This window comes from Dermacentor albipictus, chromosome 2, assembly GCF_038994185.2.
Source record: "Dermacentor albipictus isolate Rhodes 1998 colony chromosome 2, USDA_Dalb.pri_finalv2, whole genome shotgun sequence".
In the NCBI taxonomy this organism is placed as follows: Eukaryota; Metazoa; Arthropoda; class Arachnida; order Ixodida; family Ixodidae; genus Dermacentor; species Dermacentor albipictus.
In genome coordinates this window covers 59,896,849-59,920,788 of record NC_091822.1, presented here as the reverse complement: position 1 = coordinate 59,920,788, position 23,940 = coordinate 59,896,849, and the positions used below count along the sequence as shown (strand labels likewise).

General features: G+C 49.0%; 1 protein-coding gene across 1 annotated transcript in view; it reads right to left on the bottom strand.

The window, feature by feature from the left end:
- Positions 1-291: 291 nt before the first annotated feature.
- LOC139055949 (probable RNA-binding protein 19) overlaps positions 292-23,940 on the bottom strand; it is a 109,482-nt gene continuing 85,833 nt past the window's right edge. Inside the window, exons 27-28 of the mRNA XM_070533629.1 lie at positions 2,184-2,327; positions 292-878 (exon numbers count right to left, since the gene is read on the bottom strand). Coding sequence (XP_070389730.1) covers positions 2,239-2,327 — 89 coding nt within the window. The 3' untranslated portion in view covers positions 292-878; positions 2,184-2,238. The remainder of the gene's footprint in view (positions 879-2,183; positions 2,328-23,940) is intronic.

Below are 23,940 nucleotides of genomic sequence, written 5' to 3'. Positions count from 1 at the left end.
GGCGACTTTAAGAATAAAAACTAGCAGCTGTCACCACCGCCTGGCGACCAAGCTCCTATGTTTACATTTCAAATAAAAATAAATAAATAAATAAAGAAATGCGCTTTCATTGACATGCACTGTTTTTCCAACTCAATGCTACCGATCCATCGTTCCGATGAGCTGTAACAGCATCAGAAAGACAGACTGTCGGCAGTCGATTTAAACACCACACGCGTACAGCTACGAATCACGCCGCAGGAACGCAACAAACGTGAGAAAGCAAAGACGCTGAAAGAGAGAGAGAGAGGGTGACAAAAAAATAAACATCGTTTTTATTTCCACCATGTTATCTTATTCCCAGAGATCTCACTATACATAATGCATTGACAGACATGTTTTGCTTAAAACAATCTTGCGAAGTGTTGGCGAAATAGGAAAGCACGTCGGCAAAAGCTCAAGTGATCAGGTGACGAGCCCGACTGCGCGCACCGATATCGAGATGATGACGCAGATTCTCCTGGCGCAAAAAGTAATCGCGTGCTTGCGTAGTGCTGGAGCTTCGCCCACTTCTTTCTCCACCTGTACAAACGCTCACACGCACTTAGCACCTCATTAATACGCGCCTGCAAATGTTTGAAGGTCCCAATGCCCGTTTCTTTCTTCCTTTTTTTTTCTTCGTTGCTGCTGGTGCCTCTGCACAAATGACGAGCAGAGAAGCTGGGACAGCCGTGGAACTGAGCGCAAAATACGTCGCAGAAGGACACCTTGACACGAGCTCCGGCAGCGTTGATGACACCAATACGTGGCGCAGTGAAACGATCCCTCAGTGACATACGGGCGGACACACGAAGTCCACGCACAGCGACAGGAAATCCTGCAGCCTTTGCCTGGAAGTCCTGCAGGTGAAAAAGAACAACAAAAACAGTTTCATCTACCTTCGCTGTGAGCAGTCTTTTTCTTCCGTGACTAAAGGAAAACATCTGTTCCTTTTTGTTTCCTTCCATTAAGTGAAACTAACTGGAACAGTAGGCCTCTTGAGGGCCAATTATCCAGAAATCCTGAATATACTATTAAAAAATAATTAGGTGTAACCTCATTCACTTAATAGACTGTGTAACACAACTCTTTCGTTTAGACAGAAACCACGAAACAAAACCAAATACAACAAAATCCACAGAGCTAAATACAGTGTGAACAAAATTTGTAGCTTCGCATCAAAAGAACACATTGAATGTGATCGCAACCATATAGTGGTGGCGAAGCGGTTGAGCATTCGCCTTGCACGCGGCAGGTTGCTTGGGTTCGAATCCCGGTACCGCCGGGAATCAAATGGTTTTTCGAATGGGCCCCGTGCTCGGCCACTTACAGACGCTCTCATCTCGAAAGGGGCCACTATAGAGATAGGGGAAAAAAAGGGAAAGCTCGCCGGTCCGATGCCGGAAATTTCCCATCAGGTAGGTGTCCTTTCCTAGCGTTACCTGACGTCAAGCATCCGATGAATAATCAAGCATTGTACCTGGCCGGGAGCGCGTTGGTACATATTTCAAACGCACATAAGTGAACAAAAATGTATCATGACGTGCTTCATGCGGCTCAGAACAATACTGCGCCGATTCAATAAGCGTAGCGAGTCACGTGGTCAGGCGGCGACCCGGCTGCGGAGAGCGCATGCGCCAAGACGGCGGCGGTGCCCGGCGCAGCGCGTCACGTGATGCGTTGCCAAGGCTACGGCAAGCTGCGGTCAAATAAAGGTCAAATTGCTGGCGACGGCGAAAATCGGCTCGACGCGGTTAGTAAAGCTTTCGCATTAAAATTTTTACACGAGGAGATTCGTGAGGAGGCGTAATTCAGTAGAGACGTCATTCTTTGATTAGTTCAAAAAAAGTGCTTTAGGGCTCCTTTAACTCTTCCCAGGTGAACATAGCACCGTAACACGTCGCTGCCTCTCGGCACGAGTGTAATCTTAATGAGCGTACACACGTCAGATTCAATCTTCCTATTCCAGCTTAGCACCACTCTATCGCTATACTGGTGTGCTTAACGCCCATGGAATAGACGTCACCCGTACACGCGCGGCTTGAGAACGGTGCGCTCAAACGCACCCAAGTACCCAAGAACGCTACTTCAAGCCGTACAAACGCCGCCAGCCGCAGTGTTGACCGGCAGGTCATCGCAAATGGACAACGCGATGTTTCACCCACCTGTTTGCGTCTGCTCGTACAGTTGCGTGCAGCGGAAGGAGGCCTTCGGGTGAAGCTAGAGGTTCCAGTCGGCATCCGGCTGCTGACCGGAAGCGTCCAGCGTGGCCATTAGGTCGGATTTCTTGAGGCGCTTGCTCGAAGGACCTGCGAAAAGGGACACGCGCCAGAGGTTGAACACGCAGATCATGACGGTATAGTTCGTGGTAGGCGTACAGGTCACTGGAAAAGCGGAAAGCACATGCCCTCCGAGACCGGGCAGTGCGCAGGAAGAAGCGTATGATGTTAGTGGTCGATGGTTGGTGCAGTGTTCCAAACATCCACAACATCTAACGGCACTGCAGTCGTCTATAGCACCATAGCAGCGTGAAGATAGACGGCCGCGAACCTCGTTGAGCACTGCCCTTCGGCTCTTGACAAAAATGGAATTATCTCAATGAAAAGGCGTCTATTTATGTTATATTGCAAGATACACTGCTTGTGCACATTATTTCGAATTCAATAAAAAACTTACTGCCCGGCTCGCATTTTTTTCCTTTTGAAATACGTGCTTGCTGACGATGTGACTATCACCTCATTCCATACCGCTGCTGGCTGGGGCTGTTCTCACGAACATACGTGATAGCGCAACACATCGCAACACATTACGCACGGAGGGCTTTGTGAACAGGGCGCCCGGAATTTAGAGACGTTGAAGGCGCGTGGTCGGGACGCGTCACATGGCGACACAAACGCTCTAGCGAAATAATGCGAGACATCCGCTGAATTAGGTAATCAATCAAGCAAAACAAACACAAGACGTTTTTAGAGAAAGCCCGCGCCACCGTGGCTCACGCGTGGAAATAACACTCAAATTTCGTTCCGAAGCAAGCACGTCATGCGGCGAAATCACAAAAAGTAACGCGTCCATGCTGCAGCCCTCCGTTACAAAAAATTCCTTCGAGAAAAAAGCAAGAACGAAGAGAGGTCCAAACTTGTCCACGATGCCACAGTGCAGCTGCACCGAAAGCAACCCCACAAGATGCTTGGTCATGAACAACCGGAAGTAGACCAAAACACAGCGGTGTTCTAAGACCGACTCGGCCCTCAGACAGGGACAGACACGAGGTTGCGCGCTCTGTCACATACAGCTGGAGGCCCTCTGACCGAGAGACTTCGGGGGCCCGCAAGCATGCGCGAACGTCGACCCTCCCTTTGCACGGCGCCACAAATGACCCGTGTCTGCGATGCCGGCTGGAAGGAGACGGGCAGCTTCCCGAAGGCCCCCGCCATAAGCAGTAAGCGCTGTTTTCACAAGTATTGTAACATAAATAAATAAAACGCAAAACCAGACACGCTGACGGAAAGAGCGGTAACGGTAAAGACGCATCACCTCTTCCAACACTTCCGAGAACCGCGCGCTCCCGCGGCTATATACCGCAGAAAAACCAAAGCACCGACGACTACGAGCCAGACACGCACGCCCAGACGCGCACGTTAAGGAAGGGAGCCCCGCCTTCTCCCGACGCGACCTCCGCGGGGCCACCCGAGCTTTCCGTCTCCCTGGCGAGCGGGTGTCACGCCCACGGCGGGACAGCGAACTGTGGATGACACGGGGGAGACACGCGGCGTGTTTAGCCAAGTGCTAACAAGATGCCGTTCCCGTCCCTGCTCGCGGGTCGTGTTTCGAACTGAGCAATAAGACCGGCGACCAAGCTATCACCCCCCAACGCGACTTCACCTCCCTCCCTTCTGGCCCGTGACTCCGTCCCAGCTTGCATTTTATGTCAACGGTGTCTGGGCGCACATGGCACGCCAAACCAATAAGTGGAGGCAAATGGAGAAGGAAAGTGCAGCTGTCACAGCGAACCGCAACGTCTACATCAGAGTGCAGTCGTCTGCGGACGGGTGCCGCGGTTTTCTTACTTCTATTTATTTCTCCCTCTCAGTTTTATACTAATTTTGTCTGTGTACTAGGAAAGTTCCAGTATTTCTCGGGAATACGGCTCTAGTTATTTGCGCTTGCATGTATTGACCCTTTTCAGTTTCATTTTATTGTTCTTTCAAGATACATAGTTGGTTAATAGTATACAGGCGAGGAGTTCGCGGAGCAGTTTGTTCTACAGAAACGAGATGGCGCTTTCGGCGGCGCGCCGCACGCCGCCTCAACGATAGCGCACGAATACGAAACCATTACTGCTTCCACCTTGTTTCTGCGCGATCAGCTTTCGGAAATGCAAATGAGTCTTCGCTAGCACACTGTGCTCTAATCATGCCGGAATGAATCGTGTGGATTGAAGACGTGTGCAGTAGTTGGCTGCAAATATAGTGACTGGCATATTAAGAAATGGAATGAATCTGTGTAGCCAAGTTCGCAGACCGTTACTGTAACTGCCCGTATGCGTTATCGGCACTTTGCGATGTACGGCTTTCTTCGAGGATACTGAAATTTGCTCATCTGCCAGCGTTGGATCGCTAACCTTCAAAGAAAGTGCTTCAGCCCCGGGACGTCGACAAGAGTGAGCACCGCTCGTTAAAGAATGACAGCGGGAGTGGCGCCGCTTCCTGTCATAGTACGTTTCGCGCACAGTATCTACACACATCTACCCCAACTGGCACGGAAGCTTACTCCCACACTATCGCCAACATGCCAATAAGTGAATGGGCGCACACTTGAATATATGCGCACCATATCCGCACAATAAATGACGGACTGCACCGATAGCGCACGAAGGGTAAAAGCTGAATATTTCGTGACGGTCCACAGGAATAGGCGAGATACCAGCGATAATACATCTTTGCTACAAGGTATTACAACGTGCAAAACGGCTACGGTTCAAGCCTTGCGCGCAGCAAGAACAAATTTATCGGAACGGAGCACACCCGCAAGAGATTAGGCAGAAATAATCAGACAGTGACCGCACCAAGGAAATTTACGGAGTCAGAAACGTGACAAGCAGCTGCTTCAAAATATTTGCCAAATAAAGAACGAAGAGCAAAACACACTAATCCTGATTCAATTAATTCACGGAAAGTATGGATAGCTTGGAATAGACATTTAGCCTCGCTTTTAAAACAAGCACCATATATGCGCCGTTTGGACATAGCTTAATCAGCTTCCAAAGCGCTTTTGCATGTTCTCTGAAGCTGTGGCCAACGCTTCGTGTCGTCCTCTCAGTCACGTGATCTCCCAAAACAGAGATTCGCTAAGCCACACCGGTGTCATACAGACCCATCGTAAACGCGGAGGCAACGGAGGAAGTTGAGACAAGCAATGGTGACGTCACCACGCGATCAAACATGGCAGCACCCATGGGATCACAGCGAAACGGGTCGATAGGCTTACTGCCTCAAAAAAAAAAAAGTATGATATCTGACGCCGTAATGAATCCGCTGCTCTGAATAGAAACTAACAAATACTTCAGCAGAGCCCTAATTCGCTACGGTTACACCAATTGGCGCCTTGAGAGCTAACAAGACACACACGCGCTTTTATTACAAGCGACCGTATAGGTGTCCGTGGCATCCAAACTGTGCGACCATACCACGTTAACCAGATTAAATCAGAAATGTGCATTAACCACGTCACATAGATAACGTGCTTAATGTCAGCCCGAAAAAAGAAAGAAAGAATAATAATAATAATAATATTTGGGGTTTTACGTGCCAAAACCACTTTCTGATTATGAGGCACGCCGTAGTGGAGGACTCCGGAAATTTTGACCACCTGGGGTTCTTTAACGTGCACCTAAATCTAAGCACACGGGTGTTTTCGCATTTCGCCCCCATCGAAATGCGGCCGCCGTGGCCGGGATTAAGAAAGAAAGAAAAAGAAGGCCTTCGAAGCAGAACCTCGGCTGCAAACCGTTATATAGGAATGTGTTTCTCCAGCTGCTTTGTAGTTGTGCAATAAAAGAACACCTTTAGTAATTTTCACTCAGTCAGGATGTTTGCACATAAGGTTACCTTAGCGTTTACTACAGCATGTCGTAAAAAAAAAATTCCCAAGATTACGGGGAAACCGGCTAGTAAAATGTTGCCTCACTAATTTCCGTAATTAAAAAAAAAACGGACAATCCGTAATACCGAAAGTCCATTATATGACGTAACATTTGCGTCGAGAAATGCCAACGTGTTCCCCAATTTACAAAACAGACCAACAAAACACCGGCACGGACACAAGTCCCCACATTGCTTTAACACTTTTTGAATACGTTAAATGCTGCAGTGCGGTTGTGACAGATTATACAAGTACAGATAACCACTCTACATATAGAACACGAGATAAACGATGAGACACCCGGCACCACAAGACACGCACCGAGAATGAACCCTACCGTGTGGCAGGGTGTCAATCCGAACCGGAACGGAACCGAAAAACGGAGCCGAATCGTTATATTCAGCTGAAGCGGAACCGAATGGATATTTTTTCCATTATCTCGAAACAGAACCGGCACTTTTTGGAGGAACCGTTGAGAACCGGTTCGACTAAAGCCTCTCATTAGGTTCGACCACAGATTCATGCGCAGGGTAGTTGAAATTTTACGACCGTACATTCCGCTGCGTTGACGAGACCAGACGACGCCTGTTGAGTAGCCTCGGTAACAGGCACGTGGCTAAGCACAGCCATCTCATTGGTTCGCTCAAATGTACGCACGTTCAGTTCGATAGTACACTATGGTCGGTTCGCAATGTCCAGACAGCGACAGGGCGTCGCCTTAGAGGATACGAGTACTGGTTGTGCTCGGGGCACCTGCTGTGTTCGGGAGCGCACTGGTCACGCTGTCCTACTCGCGTGTTGCAGCTTGTACACTTTCAGTGACTGCTGCTGACCCTGCAGTGCGACTGGGTATTCGCGCAGATTCTTAGCGGCAAGCGCAAACGGCAACAACAACAACGACAAACAACAATGCAGATCCAACGCACATGTTGGGATCTATCTATAGAAGTGAAGCGAAGCGGTTAATTAAATGCGCTACAACTAACGGTGATGCGTACAATTGTGCTCACTTTCATCCGGTGTCACGCGTACGTAATCTCACGCAATGTTTATGTTTATGCACTACGCCGCATACGAGCGACGCCAAAAAAGCAAAGCGCCAAATCAGACGGATGCTCGGTGTCAGGCGTATAGATGCAGCGATGTGACAAAGACGCCACGTACGGTGCTTGCGAGGGAAGAATGATGAGACGTCTACGGGCGCAGAGGAGTAGGACACGCACCTAAATACATTTGAGCCTCCTACTAATACCACTTGTGTCGCAATGTCACGCACCTGTTCCTGACGACTGGCCATGAATGGGCCCATATAATCAGCCGCAAACACAGCCAATGGCATAATATTGGTGTGTTTATAACCGGAATATATATAAAAAATTTCAAAAAAAACTAAGAAGTCGCTCAATATCATGTTCTATTAAGGGTTCTTTGTGCTTTAGACATACCTATGAGCCGACATTAAAATTGCAGGTTTCATGGTTTATGGTTCGTTGTTTTATTAGCCAAAACGTAGGTGCGTCCTCACTGGAAGTACGTTTTCTGTCCAAATTACGTGCTGTATACAGGGCGTCCCAGTTTACTTTAGCCAGAGTTCGAAAATATGCGAATGCCACCCATCTGGACAGAACCAAGGTAATGTTGTTTGCCGTCGCTTGGAGATGTTCAAATTATTTTTTTATTCCGCCTAATTAGACAATTAGTCATAATTAAATAATAAATTTCTCAAATATTATAATTAGATTGAAAGTGTCAGTGAGAAAATTGTAGAGCGACATGAAAAACTCCCCATAAAGCTTTCTGTTGCTCAAGACGAGCTGCATACATAAAAGTGGCTTTCCGAGCACCTGCTCGACGGAGAAGTCCGAGCTCCTAAGGGTGTGGCGAGGCAAACAAAATCGAACGGTCCCTACAAGCGATGAGCTCTGCCTCAACGCATACCTCGCGGGACAACGCATTCCGGAGAAGACTACCATTCGGATCCTGGGGATGTGGCTTCAGTCCAATCAACGGTGCAATCATACTCTGACACTGCTGAAGACTGCCACCAAGCAGGTAGCCCGTATGATCAACAGAGTATCTAGCAAGAGACACGGTATAAAGGAGAGCGACATACTCAGGATAGTCACGAGCCTCGTGGTTAGCAGAGTGGTGTATAGCCTTCCCTACCACAAATGCATCAAGCACGAAGAAGAACAAGCGGACGCCATACGGCGAAAGGCGTACAAAACTGCGCTTCACCTGCCGCAGTGCACATCGACCGAGAAACTGCTGGCCCTGGGACTGCACAATACCTTCAGTGAACTAAGAGAAGCACTGCTATGCTCTCAGGCAAGTAGGTTGACGCAGACCCCCACGGGAAGGGTGCTCCTGCGAAGATATGGCGGCGGCAACATGATCCAAGAGATCGAACGTACCGAGGCCATTCCGGACAAGTATCGCAGTACACTGCGAGTCGCACCGATACCCAAGAATATGGACCGGAACCTGCACAAGGCGCGTAGAGGAGCAAGAGCGGAGTACGTGCAGAGAACCTTGGCGAACAAAGACAACGCAAGGTATACGGACGTGGCAACGTTCGTCAAAGACGGAAGACAAAACAGCAGAGCAGTGGCGTCGGTGGTTAATTCGGACCTCAAGGAGATCACCAGCGCATCACTACAGGACTGCACGGTAGTCGAGGCCGAAGAGGCAGCTGTGACTCTGGCAGCACTGGAGGGCTATCGATCTGGCAGGTCCCTAACAATAATAACAGACTCTCAAGCAGCATGCCGTAATTATACAAATGGCAGAATTGGGCGCAGAGCACGCCACATACTCTGCTCATGCGACCCGGGAAACAAAGCTCAGCATACCATAATCTGGGTACCAGGGCACACTGGCATAACAGGGAACCAAGAGGCGGATAGGATAGCTCGAGGGCATACCAACCGGGCGTCCGACACATCCAGCCTTGAGGAACCCGAGTCGGTAACCATGGGCTACTCATATATCCTAAATTATTATAAAGGGGCCAGACTGAAGTACCCACCCCCGGATAAGGATCTAAGCAGAGAGGATGCTGTTGCATGGCGACAACTGCAGACGGGTACTTTCCCGAATCTAAACCTTCTGAATAAAAGTTTCCCTAGACAATATGAGGCTAAGTGCCCATGGTGCGGAGAGAAACCAGATCTGTACCACATATCATGAGCCTGTCAAAATATTGAGCCCCCAACTATCTATGAAATTAAAAACCCGAGTGCGGAACAGTGGGAGAGTATGCTTTCCAGCGTAAGCTTGAACGGCCCAAAGCGCCTAGTAGAGCGAGCTCGCGGGTTGGCCATACTCAGTGGAGCCTTGGACTAGGGCACCAACCCTGTGATTGCAGACAGAAGAATCCATCAGAAGATGGAAGAGGCCGTCTGAAGCCGCGAAGATCTCTCTTCTAGAGCCCAATAAATGTTTTCCGATCCGATCCGATCCGAGCTTGAAAGAAGCCCGCGAATGCACGCAAAGTGCCTCAGAGCGGCCAGTCGCGCGGCAGTTTTGCTTTCATTTGTGGCTTATTTCACGCTGAGAAAAACGCTTTTATGTAGCACGTATTGAGCAATAGAAAGCTGTATCGGGAGTTTTTCATGTCGCTCTACAATTTTCTGATTAACACTTCTAAGCTAACTATTACATTTGAGAAGCTGATTAACTAATTTTGACTAATTGCCCAATTAGGCGGAATGAAAAAAAATATAAGTTGAGTATCTCCAAGCGACGGTAAACAACATTACCTAGGTTCTGTCCGGCTACGTGCCATTCGCCTATTTTTAAGCTCTGGCTAAAGTTAGCTGGGACACCGTGTGTAGAACGAAGCATCTGCCAAACCACCACCGTTTTGATTAAAAACATCTCCATCTCTTCCTGAGCCCTACATCGTAGGCTGACGCAAACATGACATTCGATACCGCGTGAAGTAGGCAAAAGAAAACTTCGCCTTAAATAGCAAAAAAAAAATCGAGTCGGATTTCATTTCGCGGAGCTCGGCTATTAATAAGCGCGACATCGCACATTTATGTAACAGTGGCTCTCTCTACAGCTTTCACACCGTTAGGTGGTATTTCTTTCCTGTTGTGAGGCCCGCTGTGAAGAAAGCGATGATGGAACATGCACCATTAAGGAATGAAAAAAAAAAAGCAATTCTATTTGTCATCGGACTCTCGCATCGTTCCGCTATAGATTTCGTACGAGGTGTATCGAGTTCGCTCAGAGCTAAAAAAAGCGAACGCATCTGTTTGTTTCCGCGAATGGGCTTCTTTGAACAAATGCTTTTTTTTTCACTGTTTGCATTTCTTTCGGTGACGGCTGCGGACCTTAGTTAAAACGTTATATATTTGTTCACAATCATATCGAGGTAAACAGACAACAAGCCAAGGAAAGCATAGGGGAAATTAGACGTTCATTTTTCAAAATTGGAATGTAGAAACGATAAAGTGACACGGAAGTGGACGAAAAAAAAAAAAAAGAAGGAACAACTTGCCACCGGTGGGAACCGAAACTAAATCTTCGCATTACGCGTGCGATGCTCGTGCCAGTTGAGCTAGCACAGCGTCGTTTTCCCAAACACTTTCTTGGGCATTTGCGTACGTGTACTAGATCTATACGCTTGGGAGCGTTAGCCAGCGCCACCACTCACGGCCCCGGCGGTCGATGAAAGAAAGAAGAAAAACTTTGTACCGCCGGCGCGCACGGAGTACACGTACTTGGGAGAAGGCAACCGACCAACGAATCCTCGTACGCTACCCAAAGCCATCAAAGCTACGCAAGCTTTGCCGTTTCAGAATTCCAGTTTCGGGCAGCGAAGAGGAAGCTTTAGCTCGTGCCCGGCCTCTTCTGGCGCCTATTCAAATACACGTAAAACGCAGAAATGCTTTTCGGAGATAGACCCTGGCCCAACGTTAATGAACTTTGTTGCATTTGAGATGAAGGTAAATTCTAGTGCCTCTTTGGAAGCAGAATTCAGACTTAAGGCCTGAATGATTTTACAATACCAGTGGAAAATAGGCCAGGACAAGCACGAAGGTTACAAAAACGCAAATCACCACCAAGAACAGTTATCGCAGTTTGCAAATTGCATCAGTTAGAAAACAAAAGGGGACAAATTTGATGTACTTTATTCGTACGTATCTTTGCGTCGATGTTTACAAGGGTTTCGCAAACGTCCCATACTTACATATTACCTGTGTATTTGAGAGGATTGCGCACCACACCAAATTTTGGCCGCCTTAGATATACTATAAGTTGCACTTTTCTCAATTGTAATATCATTTTGCACGGCTGAGTTACAGCGTGGTAAACTTGATAGTTCTGTTTTCTGAAAATTGCCAATTTTTACAATCTTTGATAAAAATCGAAGGCTTAAATAAAATATCCGCTTCCAACAGTCACTACATTTTCTTTTCTTATAAATGCTACAAACCTCATCAAATTTCGTTTAGAATTTTTCCCAATATATATAAACAACAGGGTCGGGCCCAAGCTAAACCTTCCTCCTAAATCCTAAAATTTAATTTCTACAAAAATGAACGCCTAATACACGGGTAGTTAAGTGTTGAGAGGACAGATTTCGCTTCATTTTTCCTAGAGCACGGACGACGAACGCGAGCAACATTAAAGGTATACTCACAGAAAAATTCTGTGTCTCACGCCTTCCTTGCTTTATTACCTATAGCTGGACACCACGCACCAACACTATGACACCAGAATTCCGCCAATACTTAAAAAAAAAGATTCCTGCTTACACCCTCCTTTAATGCGACCAGTTCAATATTCGTGCCAAATGAAGCACGGCTTCTTGGAGTAGGGTTTGTTACGCAAGGGCTCCTCTGCAAGTCACAATACCCGCAGGAGTGGTCACGCAGTATCGGGAACCGGCGACGCAGGCATCAGACAGCCTGGCGCAGTGGTTCAAAGCCGCACAACAACGCCATAGAGCCAAAATCTGGGCGCGTATCGGGTCGGCCGTTCTTTCGGGCGTCGTTTCGGCAAGAATTTGGAACCACGCATACCCAGGCCCTCCTTGTGGTACAAGGAAGTTACTGAAATAATTGAATTGTTAAAGCTAAAATACGTAAAAAAAACCTTGAAGTACAGTTTACACACAACCTACAGACATGATGGCGTCAGATTCTAATTTGAATATACGAGAAAACATAATTCCGTTACGCGAAAACTCAAACAAAGCCACGGCGTGGGCCATTTGAGCGCGCCGTCGCACGCAAATCTTGGACTGCTGAGCACGAGGTCGCGGGATCGAATCCAGGCCACGGCGGCCGCATTTCAATGGGGGGCGAAATGCGAAAACACCCGTGTGCTTAGATTTAGGTGCACTTTAAAGAACCCCAGGTGGTCGAAATTTCCGGAGTCCCCCACTACGGCGTGCCTCATAATCAGAAAGTGGTTTCGGCACGTAAAGCCCCATAATTTAAATTTAAATCTGAAAACGATATAAAAATTTAAAAACGAAGCGGCGCGCCCGATTCCTTGCAACCCCTCCAGATGGCGCTCGCCTCCGCCGCATTGCGGTGCCCGCAAGAGGCCGCGTTTCTACCAGAAAGCCCGCCTTCGTGCGCAGCGTTCGTCGCCAGCGTTTTCCGGTAGACATTACGGTTACATACGCTGCATTTGCCGGGAAGCGAGAGAAACAGTCAGGGATTTTTGGATGCGAAGTTTAAGCACCCTCCAAATTTTTAATGACGTTCTGAGGAGCCCCCACATTAAACGTCGCGCGAGGAATCCGCGCTCCATCCGCGAGCGTTTCGAATTCGTCGCGTTAAAAGATCACGTAATTCATTATTTGTTACACGTTCATAGAATTAGGCCTTACACCGTGATTAAGGAGACGGCAAGTTGGACAATACTGTGCCACTATACATACCTTAGAAGCAAAAAGTATTCGGGAAGAGGGGGGCGGGGTAGCACGTTCGATAGCCGCACATGGCATGCACGAAGCCCTCCGAATGCAGAAACTCCAACACGCCCACATAAACGGAGCACGACGCCTCATTGTTGCGATAACTTTCTTTTTTTTTTCAATATTATGCTCGTGCAAAAGAAAGATCGGCAGCGTGTTACACTCCTGTAACACGCGAAGGCGAACGCCGCCCGCACACTTCGTTATGCGCGAAGTTATACCATCGGAGGGGGCCGGACTTCTTGCAAGACATAGCGATCGCCACAGCGTGAAGTACACGTGTGGCAAGCCGTTAACGTGTACGGCAAGCCGTTGTCTACAAGCTTCGTCCTCCTCTCTGCGATGCCGTCTCACATTGTCCCGTTACTGCTTTCGCAGTTCGGCTTCTTCGGCTCGTCTTCGACGCTTAGCTGCGGCTTCGCGCGCTCGTACAGCGCGGCCAGACTCGCGCCAACGGCGACGTTTCTCTTCGACTTTACGTTGCATCCTCTCAGCAGGGCAAAGCAGCACTCGCGGTCGAACGCCTCGCTCCCGCCGCTTCGCACGTCACACCTCGTTTCTCGCTTGGCGAGCATCCTCGGCCGTATATAGCGTACTTCCGAGGGGGGCCATGCAACACTTTACTGACGGTTCGGATGCTTGTTTTGAGCGTGTTCTTTATTGCAACGTATGCTGTTCTGTGTGTTGTGTCGGCGATTTCAATGACTGTGTGAGCCATTGCATTTTTGCTTGCTTACGAGGGTACGATGAGCCATTGCGGATGATGATAATTTTTGTACCACTCGACTAGACGCCGCCCTAAGGATGCACGAGACATCGCAACGAGACCCTTAACATTTTCGCCTTAAGAACTGTCTTCTGTAGTTCTACACGATACCCAAGCGAACTTGGATGTTTCTTCTTCAAGAGCAGCACACGTTTTTCCCGGGCACTTATTTTACTAATGCTTACTTTACCTTCAAACCCGTTTGAACCCGCATCAACCGTTTCACAAAGCTTCGAACCCATCGTTATAACTTTCACTCCGGAGCTGAACTTGAACCGGACAAAAAAGCGCGAACCCAAATGTGAACCAACTCTGAAAATAATTCACTTCTGAACGCTGCATATCCGTATAATATTGTCGCGTAGTAGTGACGGTGGAGAAGACAGCAAAACTGTGATTGACGAAACGATGTAAATCGGTCAGCCGAAAAAGATAAACAAGTAGACGCGTCAATAGAGCCATACTCCAAGTGGCACTGACTGGCTGTACCGTTTGTTTTGTTTTCCTTTCCAGAAATGAGGACTAATTGGTTTGCGCATATGAGATCTGTCTGCACACATTTATGTGAGTGGTGATGCCGCACACAACTATTAATTGCGGAGAGTATTGAAAAAAGAAATCAACTTCGCTGCCAATATTTACCACAATATTTAAGAATTCCGTTAAAACCCCAATAACTCTATCGTTCAGCGTTAACAGAAACAACAACAACAAAAGAAATAACTGAAGGATAATCTCTGTAGTTTCCACTGAAATAACCTTACCCTAGCATGTTTTTTTTTATTTCTTTTATCACTGCTACTTCGAGATTGCCATACACGTACCACGTATCACGATTGTGTGGATTGTTCGCTGACAATGCTTGACATCGTAGCATTTGCATCACCTATATATATATATATATATATAGGTGATGCAAATGCTACGATGTCAAGCATTGTCATTGGCATATATATATATATATATATATATATATATATATATATATATATATATATATATATACACACACACATTTCCAGCTCCACACGTATCATCGTCTCCTCGAGCTTTAGATACTCGTACACGCGTTCCATGCGTGCCGTCTGCTTACACGTGCGAGCAACAGGCCAAACAGTTTGAGGATTAAGGTGCAGAGCAATATACTCATTAACATGCACCCAATGCATGCTGCACGAGCATTCTTGCATTCCGCACGCATCGGAATGCTGCCGCCGCCGGCGCCGGGACCGAACCCGCAACCTCGTGGTCAGCAGCGCAATGCCATAGCCACGGAGCGATGCGGCAATACTCCTATAAAAACCGAACCGTTAGTTCTTCGCCGGCCCCTAAACGAAAGACACATCGCACGAGCATTGCCACGAATGCACTCGGCGCGAGTGCAGCTTACAAAGCGCGCGCGACACGTCGGTAAGTTGTTAAAAATTAAATTATTGGGTTTTACGTGCCAAAACCACTTTCTGATTATGAGGCACGCCGTAGTGGAGGACTCCGGAAATTTCGACCACCTGGGGTTCTTTAACGTGCACCTAAATCTAAGTACACGGGTGTTTTCGCATTTCGCCGCCATCGAAATGCGGCCGCCATGGCAGGGATTCGATCCCGCGACCTCGTGCTCAGCAGCCTAACACCATAGCCACTGAGCAACCACGGCGGGTGTCGGTAAGTTGTGGCGGCCACTTTCACGGCAGCTCTCTCTACAGTGCCTGGGTGTCGCGCGTGCGAGCTGCATACTTTTTTTTTCTCTCTTTCCGCTCGTGTCAAAGCGGCGCCGCTCGCAGCAGGCCAGAAATCTACAGCGCCGCTCCCTCGAAAATCACGGGCCGGTCCTTAACGTCCACTGTATGCAAAGCTCGCACAGACGCAAGGAAACAAAACAAAGCAAAAAAAAAAAAACAGACGAAGACGACCGCAGCCCCCGCCACGTATGCATTATAACACGCTCGTGCACAGCAAAAAGAAGAGAAAGAGAATGAGAGACAGAGAGATAGAGGAAGCAAGAGTAGCAAGCGAGAAACCACGCGAAGTCGGAGGTATATACGCTGCCCTCATATGTATACTATGCCTGCCAGTCGTTATACATATATCACGACTCTACAGCCATGCCTATACACGCCTTGGTCCTGCACACGCAGTTGCGCGAGGTCTCGACTGGCCGAGCAATATCGGCGGACGGGCCACTCCCAGAAGCCCGCGCTCAGCGGGTGGGGATCGAACCCTCCTCTACGTTTCACCGCGAAGCACGCACGCATACACGTATGCAGGCAGCAGACGGGAGCCGGTCGCTTTGGCCGAGCTTAGGGGCCAATGGAGAACGAGCCTGGGAACGAACTGAAGCTCGGTTCAGTTTAGTTGCGCGCAGAACGACGGAAGCTGGGGATCGCGGCGCGTACACGCGGTCGCCACGAAAGCTTTTAAACCGGACGTACCTTCGTGCACTATACAGCCCGCAGATTAACGGAGGTAAAAATAATAATTGTTGGACGATTCGATGTTACAGGCGTGCCGTAACACGGTATACTGCAAGGGAACACCTGACTCAGGGCAGCGTGACACCCAAGGCGCTTAGCGTAGGGCGTTCAGTACCTTGTCTCGTGTCACTGGAACGAGACTATTCCTACACCCACACAGTTCCCCAGAGAACCGATGACGTCGTGCGCATGCCTGGTGTCGCGTCAGAGTTTAATAATAGGCGTCGAAGATACAACGTGCAGAAATGAGGGACCTTACATGTCACGTTGAGGCGGTCGGGCCGGCCGAAATAGCGCTGCACGCAAGTAACGGCGACGCGGCAGCATGCGCCTTCGTCGATAGGCGTAGCTTAAGGGCGCGTCCCGGTATACGTATAACACGGACGCACATTCGAAGAAGGGCAGGCCACATGCGAGGCTCGCCGCGAGAACTCACGGTCACTCGCTGCTATACGCTACATACACGCTTCGCCACAGCAGCCGCCAAGCTGCAGGCCGCTCGGAAGACGCGCGCCGGCTTCCTTCTTCGTATACATGCGTGCGCGCCGTGCTCTTCGCGTTTCGAGCGGCAGCTCATCTGTATACGGCGGTCACTGGCGGCGGGGCCTGGATTAATGGGGCCGCCAACCGCGGGCTCGCTTTTTTTTCTTCCCGCCCGGAACGGCCGCGCGAGCTCCGCGCCCTCCCTGGCGCAGCGCATTCCCGCGAGCCGTTTGCGCGCGGGGCACAACTTCGGCGCCCCGGCGGCTGTGCATGGGAGCAGCGCGCGGCGTGGCGCCCCGTTCTACCACCACCACTGCTTGCAGCTTGTCTGCGCGCACACGTGTAGTCCGTTAACTCCACCTCGCCAACTCGGTGCAATGCTGCAAAAGCTAAAAGTCACGTATAGCCCAATCACAGAAGAGGTCCGCAAGATGGGCTCCCTTCGGTCCATAGTGCACCGATCATCCAGATCCACGCGACGCCGACTGAACGGAAGCTTCATGGAAGTACTGCTATAGCCCACAATTTTTTGGAAACGCAGCAGAACTATGAGGACAGCCGGAGGATTGAGCACTCTTCGAGACTAGGGGTACCATTCTGGGCATCGTCAAATTGCGCGATACTGTCAAATTCTGCAACGGCGGCATTCTCAGCCAATCAGAGAGGCCGTAACGGCCCTCTCAGCCAATCACAGTCGACAAGATGGCGAATTCGACAATATGGCGGACTTTGTCGATGCCCACGAATGGCATCCGCTGCAGGGTGTCGTCGCCAACGCCGTATCACAAAAAAAGGGGGGGGGGGGGTGAATAAAGGAATCCTTTGCACTGCCCACACACGAAATCAGCTTTTTTTACCCCTTGACCATGCCTCTTTGTAAGCCCTGGAACGAGAGCCTGAATGCAAAAATCATGCAAATCCCACGCACTGTGGGAAGCGTGGTTAAAAAGCTTTCACAAGGCGGGAGCACAAAATGGCGCATCACGATAAGAAACGTGCAGCACACTTCGACGACGAACGCGTCGCGTAAAGGTGGTCAGCCACGGTGGCGGACATTGCAAGTTAATTTACACTCTTAAAAGAGAACAAGGGTGCATATAAATCTATAACTCGTGTCCGTCCGCCTTATTTGAGTGTATCGATGTGATTTATAAAGAGATCTGCACCTTTCTCCACTTCTAAGGGAGTAAATTATGCCACAGTGTACTTTGCAGAGCAAAGGTAAGTCTTATTCAGGGGCGGCGTATTTTAGAGCAATCACTTTCGGTGATTACTGTTACCTTCGCGACATTTCGCGTCACTCGACACCGGCCATATTGAAGTAGACGACTGAAAGAGTTCCATGGCACTGTGCGAAGATAGAGGGCTTGGCGAAAGAGTTGAAAACGCCGTCAGTCGTGTACACGCCTACGCATCTAGTGGCCAGAGTAGAGCGACAGCTTCTACTCGGAGAGACAGTCAAAGATGACGACGACACGTCAAATCGTGAAGCGGTATACTCGAAGAAAGAAATGTTTTACTCTTTCTCAGGAAACGCAGCGGGCTCTCGTTACTGACTGGCTGACACGAGGTCTAGCTCTCTATTCACTGCATGGAGTCGACGAAATGGAGTCGGATGGAAGCCATTGGCTCTATTCTACAGCAACGGCTGTACATACCTTGTATGAGCTGCGTTCGCAATGCACATGTTGGTGCCTTGCTGCGCCAGAAACCCGGCGACAGTTGCGACAGACATTTCTCAGATTACGACAGAAATTTCGACGTCGCACCAACAGAAACATCGTGTCGCGACGAACAAGAGTTCTGAAGTCGCAACAAGAACTTTCTACCGCGACAACGATTCTGAACTCTCTGTCGCGGCGTTAAAAATGTGCTGCTTTCTATCGCAACGAAATAAGTTCTGACGTCGCGACAGAAGCGCGTTCCTACCAGACGCTTTAAAATTTTATGTGAGTTTCCTACCCATCGTGTACACTGTACTTTTACGTGGTATTGAAGTATTGAAGTCGACGTGGCGAATTGTCGTAATTGCGCCGTGACGACGGGACACAAACAATCGCCCTACCGGACTCCTCCAAATCGGCCGCTGGTCGAAATCATGACTCATGTGGCAAAGGCTGTGTATCCACTTTGTTTTATTTTGTAAGATGTGACGCACAGGCGTGCGGACTAGCAGATACTATTACGCTGACACATTAGTTAATTTCCCAGAAATATCGCATAGGCCAAGTGGGGAAAAATTTTTTTGGGGGGGTTGTTTACAAAGCTGCGCGAAAGTCTGTCTCGCCGAGGTGTCACTATTCTGGCACAGGCGCCACCGTGAGAAACTGGTACTCTGTCTAAATGAGCACTTATCCCCGAATGCTTATGCAGCTATTTTGTACTGAACGCACACATTATACTTGGCTCAAATGTGTAAAGAGCGAGAGACAGTTGTCGAAATTAGCACTAACAACCCTTACAGCGTCCCCGTTCGCTATTTCTGAGTTTATTAACTCATATAGATAAGGAAAAGCAATATCATTGTTCCGTAGCACTTCACCCAGCACTTGTCGATAGTAACACTTTTGCTCTTGAAGAGAGGTGCCAGTTCACACGGTGGAGTGAAAGCGCACGTTTACCATCAACGTACAAATGTGGACACCAGCGTAGAGATCCTTACAGAACGCCAGACTACAGGAGGTCTTAAAATACGACAGACGGCAATTTACAGTTGTATTTTTCAACTGGGAGATTATGCTAAACCGGACAAGACGAAGAGTATATGTGCTCTCTCACTGGTGCAAATATTACGCCGTTTTTAGAGTTAACGAAGAATTACCTTAAGAATTAGCGCAGAGGAAACGTAACGACAGTGCGTGTTTATAATATATAGAAGAAGTACAAAGCAAGCTACCGCACGGCAGCTCTGCGGTTTACCGCAGCCATTGAGCCTGAACCGGTTCCCGGTTCGACCTGCACAGTTTATGCCCCAGAGCAAAGGGGAAAAAGAAAGTACTCGTAGTCTGGGCTACAATTCATCAGTGCTGACAACACGCACCGTGCTAGTGGCAAACACAAGAGCAGAACGCATCCTCACGGTTGATTGACCAGTAGAAAAACAATAAAGAGCGGGTAACCGGACGTGCGCCATCTACAACTGGTTATGGGTGTGATTCTATAGCGTAGGCTACGTGGAGCGTCAGATACTTCATTCTGCATTAGCAACGCAAAAAATAATGACGCGAACAGAAGAGGTAACTGAACACGACGAGTGTGTACACTATCAATCGGTTTACTCAAGAATCGAAAGGGGGCCCGCAAGTATTACAGGTGATCTATCTTTACTGCAGGCGCGCACGGGCAACTCCTCCTCGGATGTTGTCTTTTAACCTTAGATCTCCACGTACCAAGGTCGCTTTGTGGCGTACAGAAAATCGGCGCGCTCGCGCCACTCTTCGCGCGTTCGTCGTCGTCGTCTTCCACATCGCTGCCACGTCAATGCCGCTAATTATGCCAAAACAGGCACAGGTAATTAATATAGAGTTAAAGCACCCGAACCCACAATTCTGGCGGGAGTCGAATCCTCGACCTTTGGTGGGAGTTGAACGCACGACCGTTGGTGTTAATTATGGCGAAGTTGATTAAGGCAGTTCATTAAGGTAAGCTTAAATAAGGCACTCGAACCCACAATATTTGGTGGGAGAAAAAAGTAATACGAACTACGCATTCGAATGGGAATGTCAAGTGATTTAATGGATGTCTCTTAAGCGCGCAGGTTTTCGCCTTCATCCTCTTTGGCGTATGCTAAAGTGACCGTCAATTATATTTTCCTTTGTCGTTTCGCTTCTTCAATACATTGGCTTATAGCCAGCACTAGTGTGGTTCGGCTCTTTCGTGTTCCAACTTTTTAGCTGCTTTTCCACAAAGAATTCCCACTGCCTCGCTCAGCTTTCAGCCTCGGCGAGTCAACTATAGACGCGGCGACCCGCCAGACGGAGACCACGTCACAAGCACGTGGTGCGCGATTCGTCGCGCCAAAGGCCATCACTGCGGCAGCTTCGAGAGGACGAATGCAGGCAGGCGAATCAGGATGGACCGCGTCACCGCATACCGGCGACCATCGTGCGTTTTTTTCGAAAATGTCTCCGCTTTTCCAGTTCGAATGAACGAATGTGAACCAGTACCCACTCACAGTTCGGCATACTCACCTAACGAGTACACCGACTCGCGATCGATCCACACTAATTTCCCAGGTGTGAAATACAGCTTTAAAAGTGAGTGACGGAGGGTGTGGCCGGATCCGAGTACGTGTTTTTGAGTTTAAGTGGAAGCGAGCGTGCGCGCGAGTGAGTGAGACAGCACGCGAGCGAGTGCCGGCAAGTGTGAATGGAACCGACTATAAACGCGTGCGAGAGATGACGAGCACGGGAACGTGAGATGAGTGCCGACGAGTGTGAGTTCGCATGAGTGAGTGCTTAGCTTATAGAAAATACTGGCGAGTGCAGTCACACTCGCCAGTATTTTCTATAAGATATGCCACACCGCAACATGTTGCGGGAGAGCAACGGGAAAATGCACGTAAGAAGCCAAGGCGGTGCTCCTTTTCGGTGGAGCCAACTCTGCAGGTATCGGGTCTTATTCCGAGTGGGCGCGCCGCCGCCGGTCGGCGGGAAACGAACAGCAGGCCATGGGGAGCACTACCCAGCCAGGAGCGAGCCAAAGGGTCCACAACAACAACAAAAAGGCGACGATTAATTCGCGCCGGTTGCTCCCTTCCCGCTGAGCCGATGCAGCAGCCACCACGCCCCCCTATAGAAAGTCCCTGTCCGACGTCGTCGCCGTCGGACACCGGCTTATACATATTTGGCTGTACGAGAAGCCGTATATTACTCGATCGCGCAGCACTTCTCGGAGATCAGCTTCAGCGCACGGACAGTGAGAAACGATGGTCGCCCGTGCTTTTCTGCGGTGGCCGTTCTCGTCGCACGCTGTTTGCGACATTCCAGCGCCGCGTGAACACGCGTTATGTACACGAACAGTGCAGCGGTCACTTGAGAAGTGCGGCCGTCTCTGTTTCTCTTCTACGTTACATGCACGTTTTATGCCATGCAGCTGACGTAATACGTATTTACTTCACACATTTTATATAACCTGTTTCCACACTCAAACCGACTGATTAAACATCGGCAGGTTACTTTTATGTTCACTGCAGGACGAAAGAATCTCCCAGCGATTTTGAGTACACCTGTATATATATCGCTATAGCCGATTCTAAGTTATGTCTGCAAATTTCCTAATTTTATCACACCTTGACGACGGTGTAGAGCCAAGCTTTAATGTCCTCAAATTTAACGGCTTGATCACCTTTCCTGAAACCGGATCAGCCTGATTCTCGCTTTCTTGGTTTCAATCTGTGCCTTACGGTGCAGTAGTTTAAATTGTATAATATCATGATCGCTACCCAGGTCCTCCTCGAGTCTGGTCCACTCCACCGTACTGATACCATCGGTAAATGTCAGATCGGGGTTGCTGTCGCGAGAGACACTATTGCACATTCTCGTGGGCGTGTGCGGATCATTTCAGGTCAGGTGATATCGCTGTGCTGTGTCGTGCACATTCGCTCCTTTCTTAGTGGTTTGATGGTATCCCCAAGCCGTATGCGGTGCATCGACATCGCCCATCACTACAAGCTTGTGGCCTCTCGTTAGCTGTCTGGTTTCCCTGATGAGGAGCGTATCAAAGTACAAAAAGGGATCTTTGGGCGGGCTGTAGACGCAGAGGACGAAGAGGCTCTGGTGCGTCTTTCTTTTCGGTATTTCAATTACGGTGTGCTCTGTTTCCATGTGCGTGAGACCGTGAGTCTTCCGTGAGTCTTGCCGTGAGAATAGCAGTGCGCTGTGTGTGCGGTGTTTGCGTTGTATGTATAGCAGCGTGAGTATAGCATTTAACCGAACCGAAATGCCACGAGTGGAGCCCTTACGAATACTTGGCCTTGGCATACCTTAAGAGGGGTCGAGAGCCGCGACCCTCCCCAAACTTCAAACATCCCTCACCAAAGTGTCGCACCTCACTAAGAGAGTTGCAAACCAAATACACGACCTCAAAGAACAAGACACACAGGCACAGGCGCCCATCGCACAGGCGCCCATCACGAGCCGGATTAGGGTCCCCTGTGCGTATTTGGACTCAAGATAAACGTACTCTTCCCCAGATTCTAGAGTCTGACTGGCGATCCTGAATTTTTGGTCTCTTGCCAGGCTATTGAACATTAGGCATGAATCTTCAACCAACCCTGCTCTTACAATTTCTCGCTTAAGGTCCTCAATCATTTGCTGCAATTCATCCCCATCGTTGCTGAACCGGACACTGTCATTTTTAAACCGTAGGTTGCTGAGAAATTCGACCACCGTTGACCTTCACTCCTAGTCCTTGCCTTTTTATTAGCTTGAATACATTTAAGCAAGCAGCGAAGAGCAGTGGTGAGATTGTCTCCCGGCCTGACTCTTTTCTTAATCAGCATTTTCCCGCTTTGCTTGTGGACAATTAATGTAGCTATGGAGCCCTTGTAGAATGATCAATTCACTGACTGATGAACTTCTGTTAGTATGTATACGTGTGTGCCATTTGTTTCTTTATCTCAGTCCCTTTCTTTCGTCACTAACCATCGCACCTGTAATCGCATGACAGGCCTGTCGCTAGGCTAAGCTTCCAAATATAATTTTAACTTCCTTACTTTGATCCCCCCCTCTCTCTTACTGATTAATTGGGTTGATGAGGCGTGCTGCCGTAGAAAGCTCTGAATTTCAACCACCTCCACTCCTTTTAACACGCACCAAAGTCTCGGCATTAAAGCGTTTCTTAAATATTCCTACATTTCATTGGCGCTGCCGTGAGATTCTGTGCCATGTCCGTTTGTTTACAACCTGGCACTAAAGCACAGCACGGGCTCGAGCGTGCCTGGAAGCCCGGGGCGAGGCCTGGCCCACACTGGGGCCTCAGTCAGGCCCATTGTAGGCCAGGCTATGCGCTGTTTGTAATTCGATTTCATTGCCCAGCTCACCCCGTTCTCGCGTCCATCAGTTGGTCACTGTCTCGCCGAATATATTTGTGGATATATTTATTAGCGCCAGCCTATATAT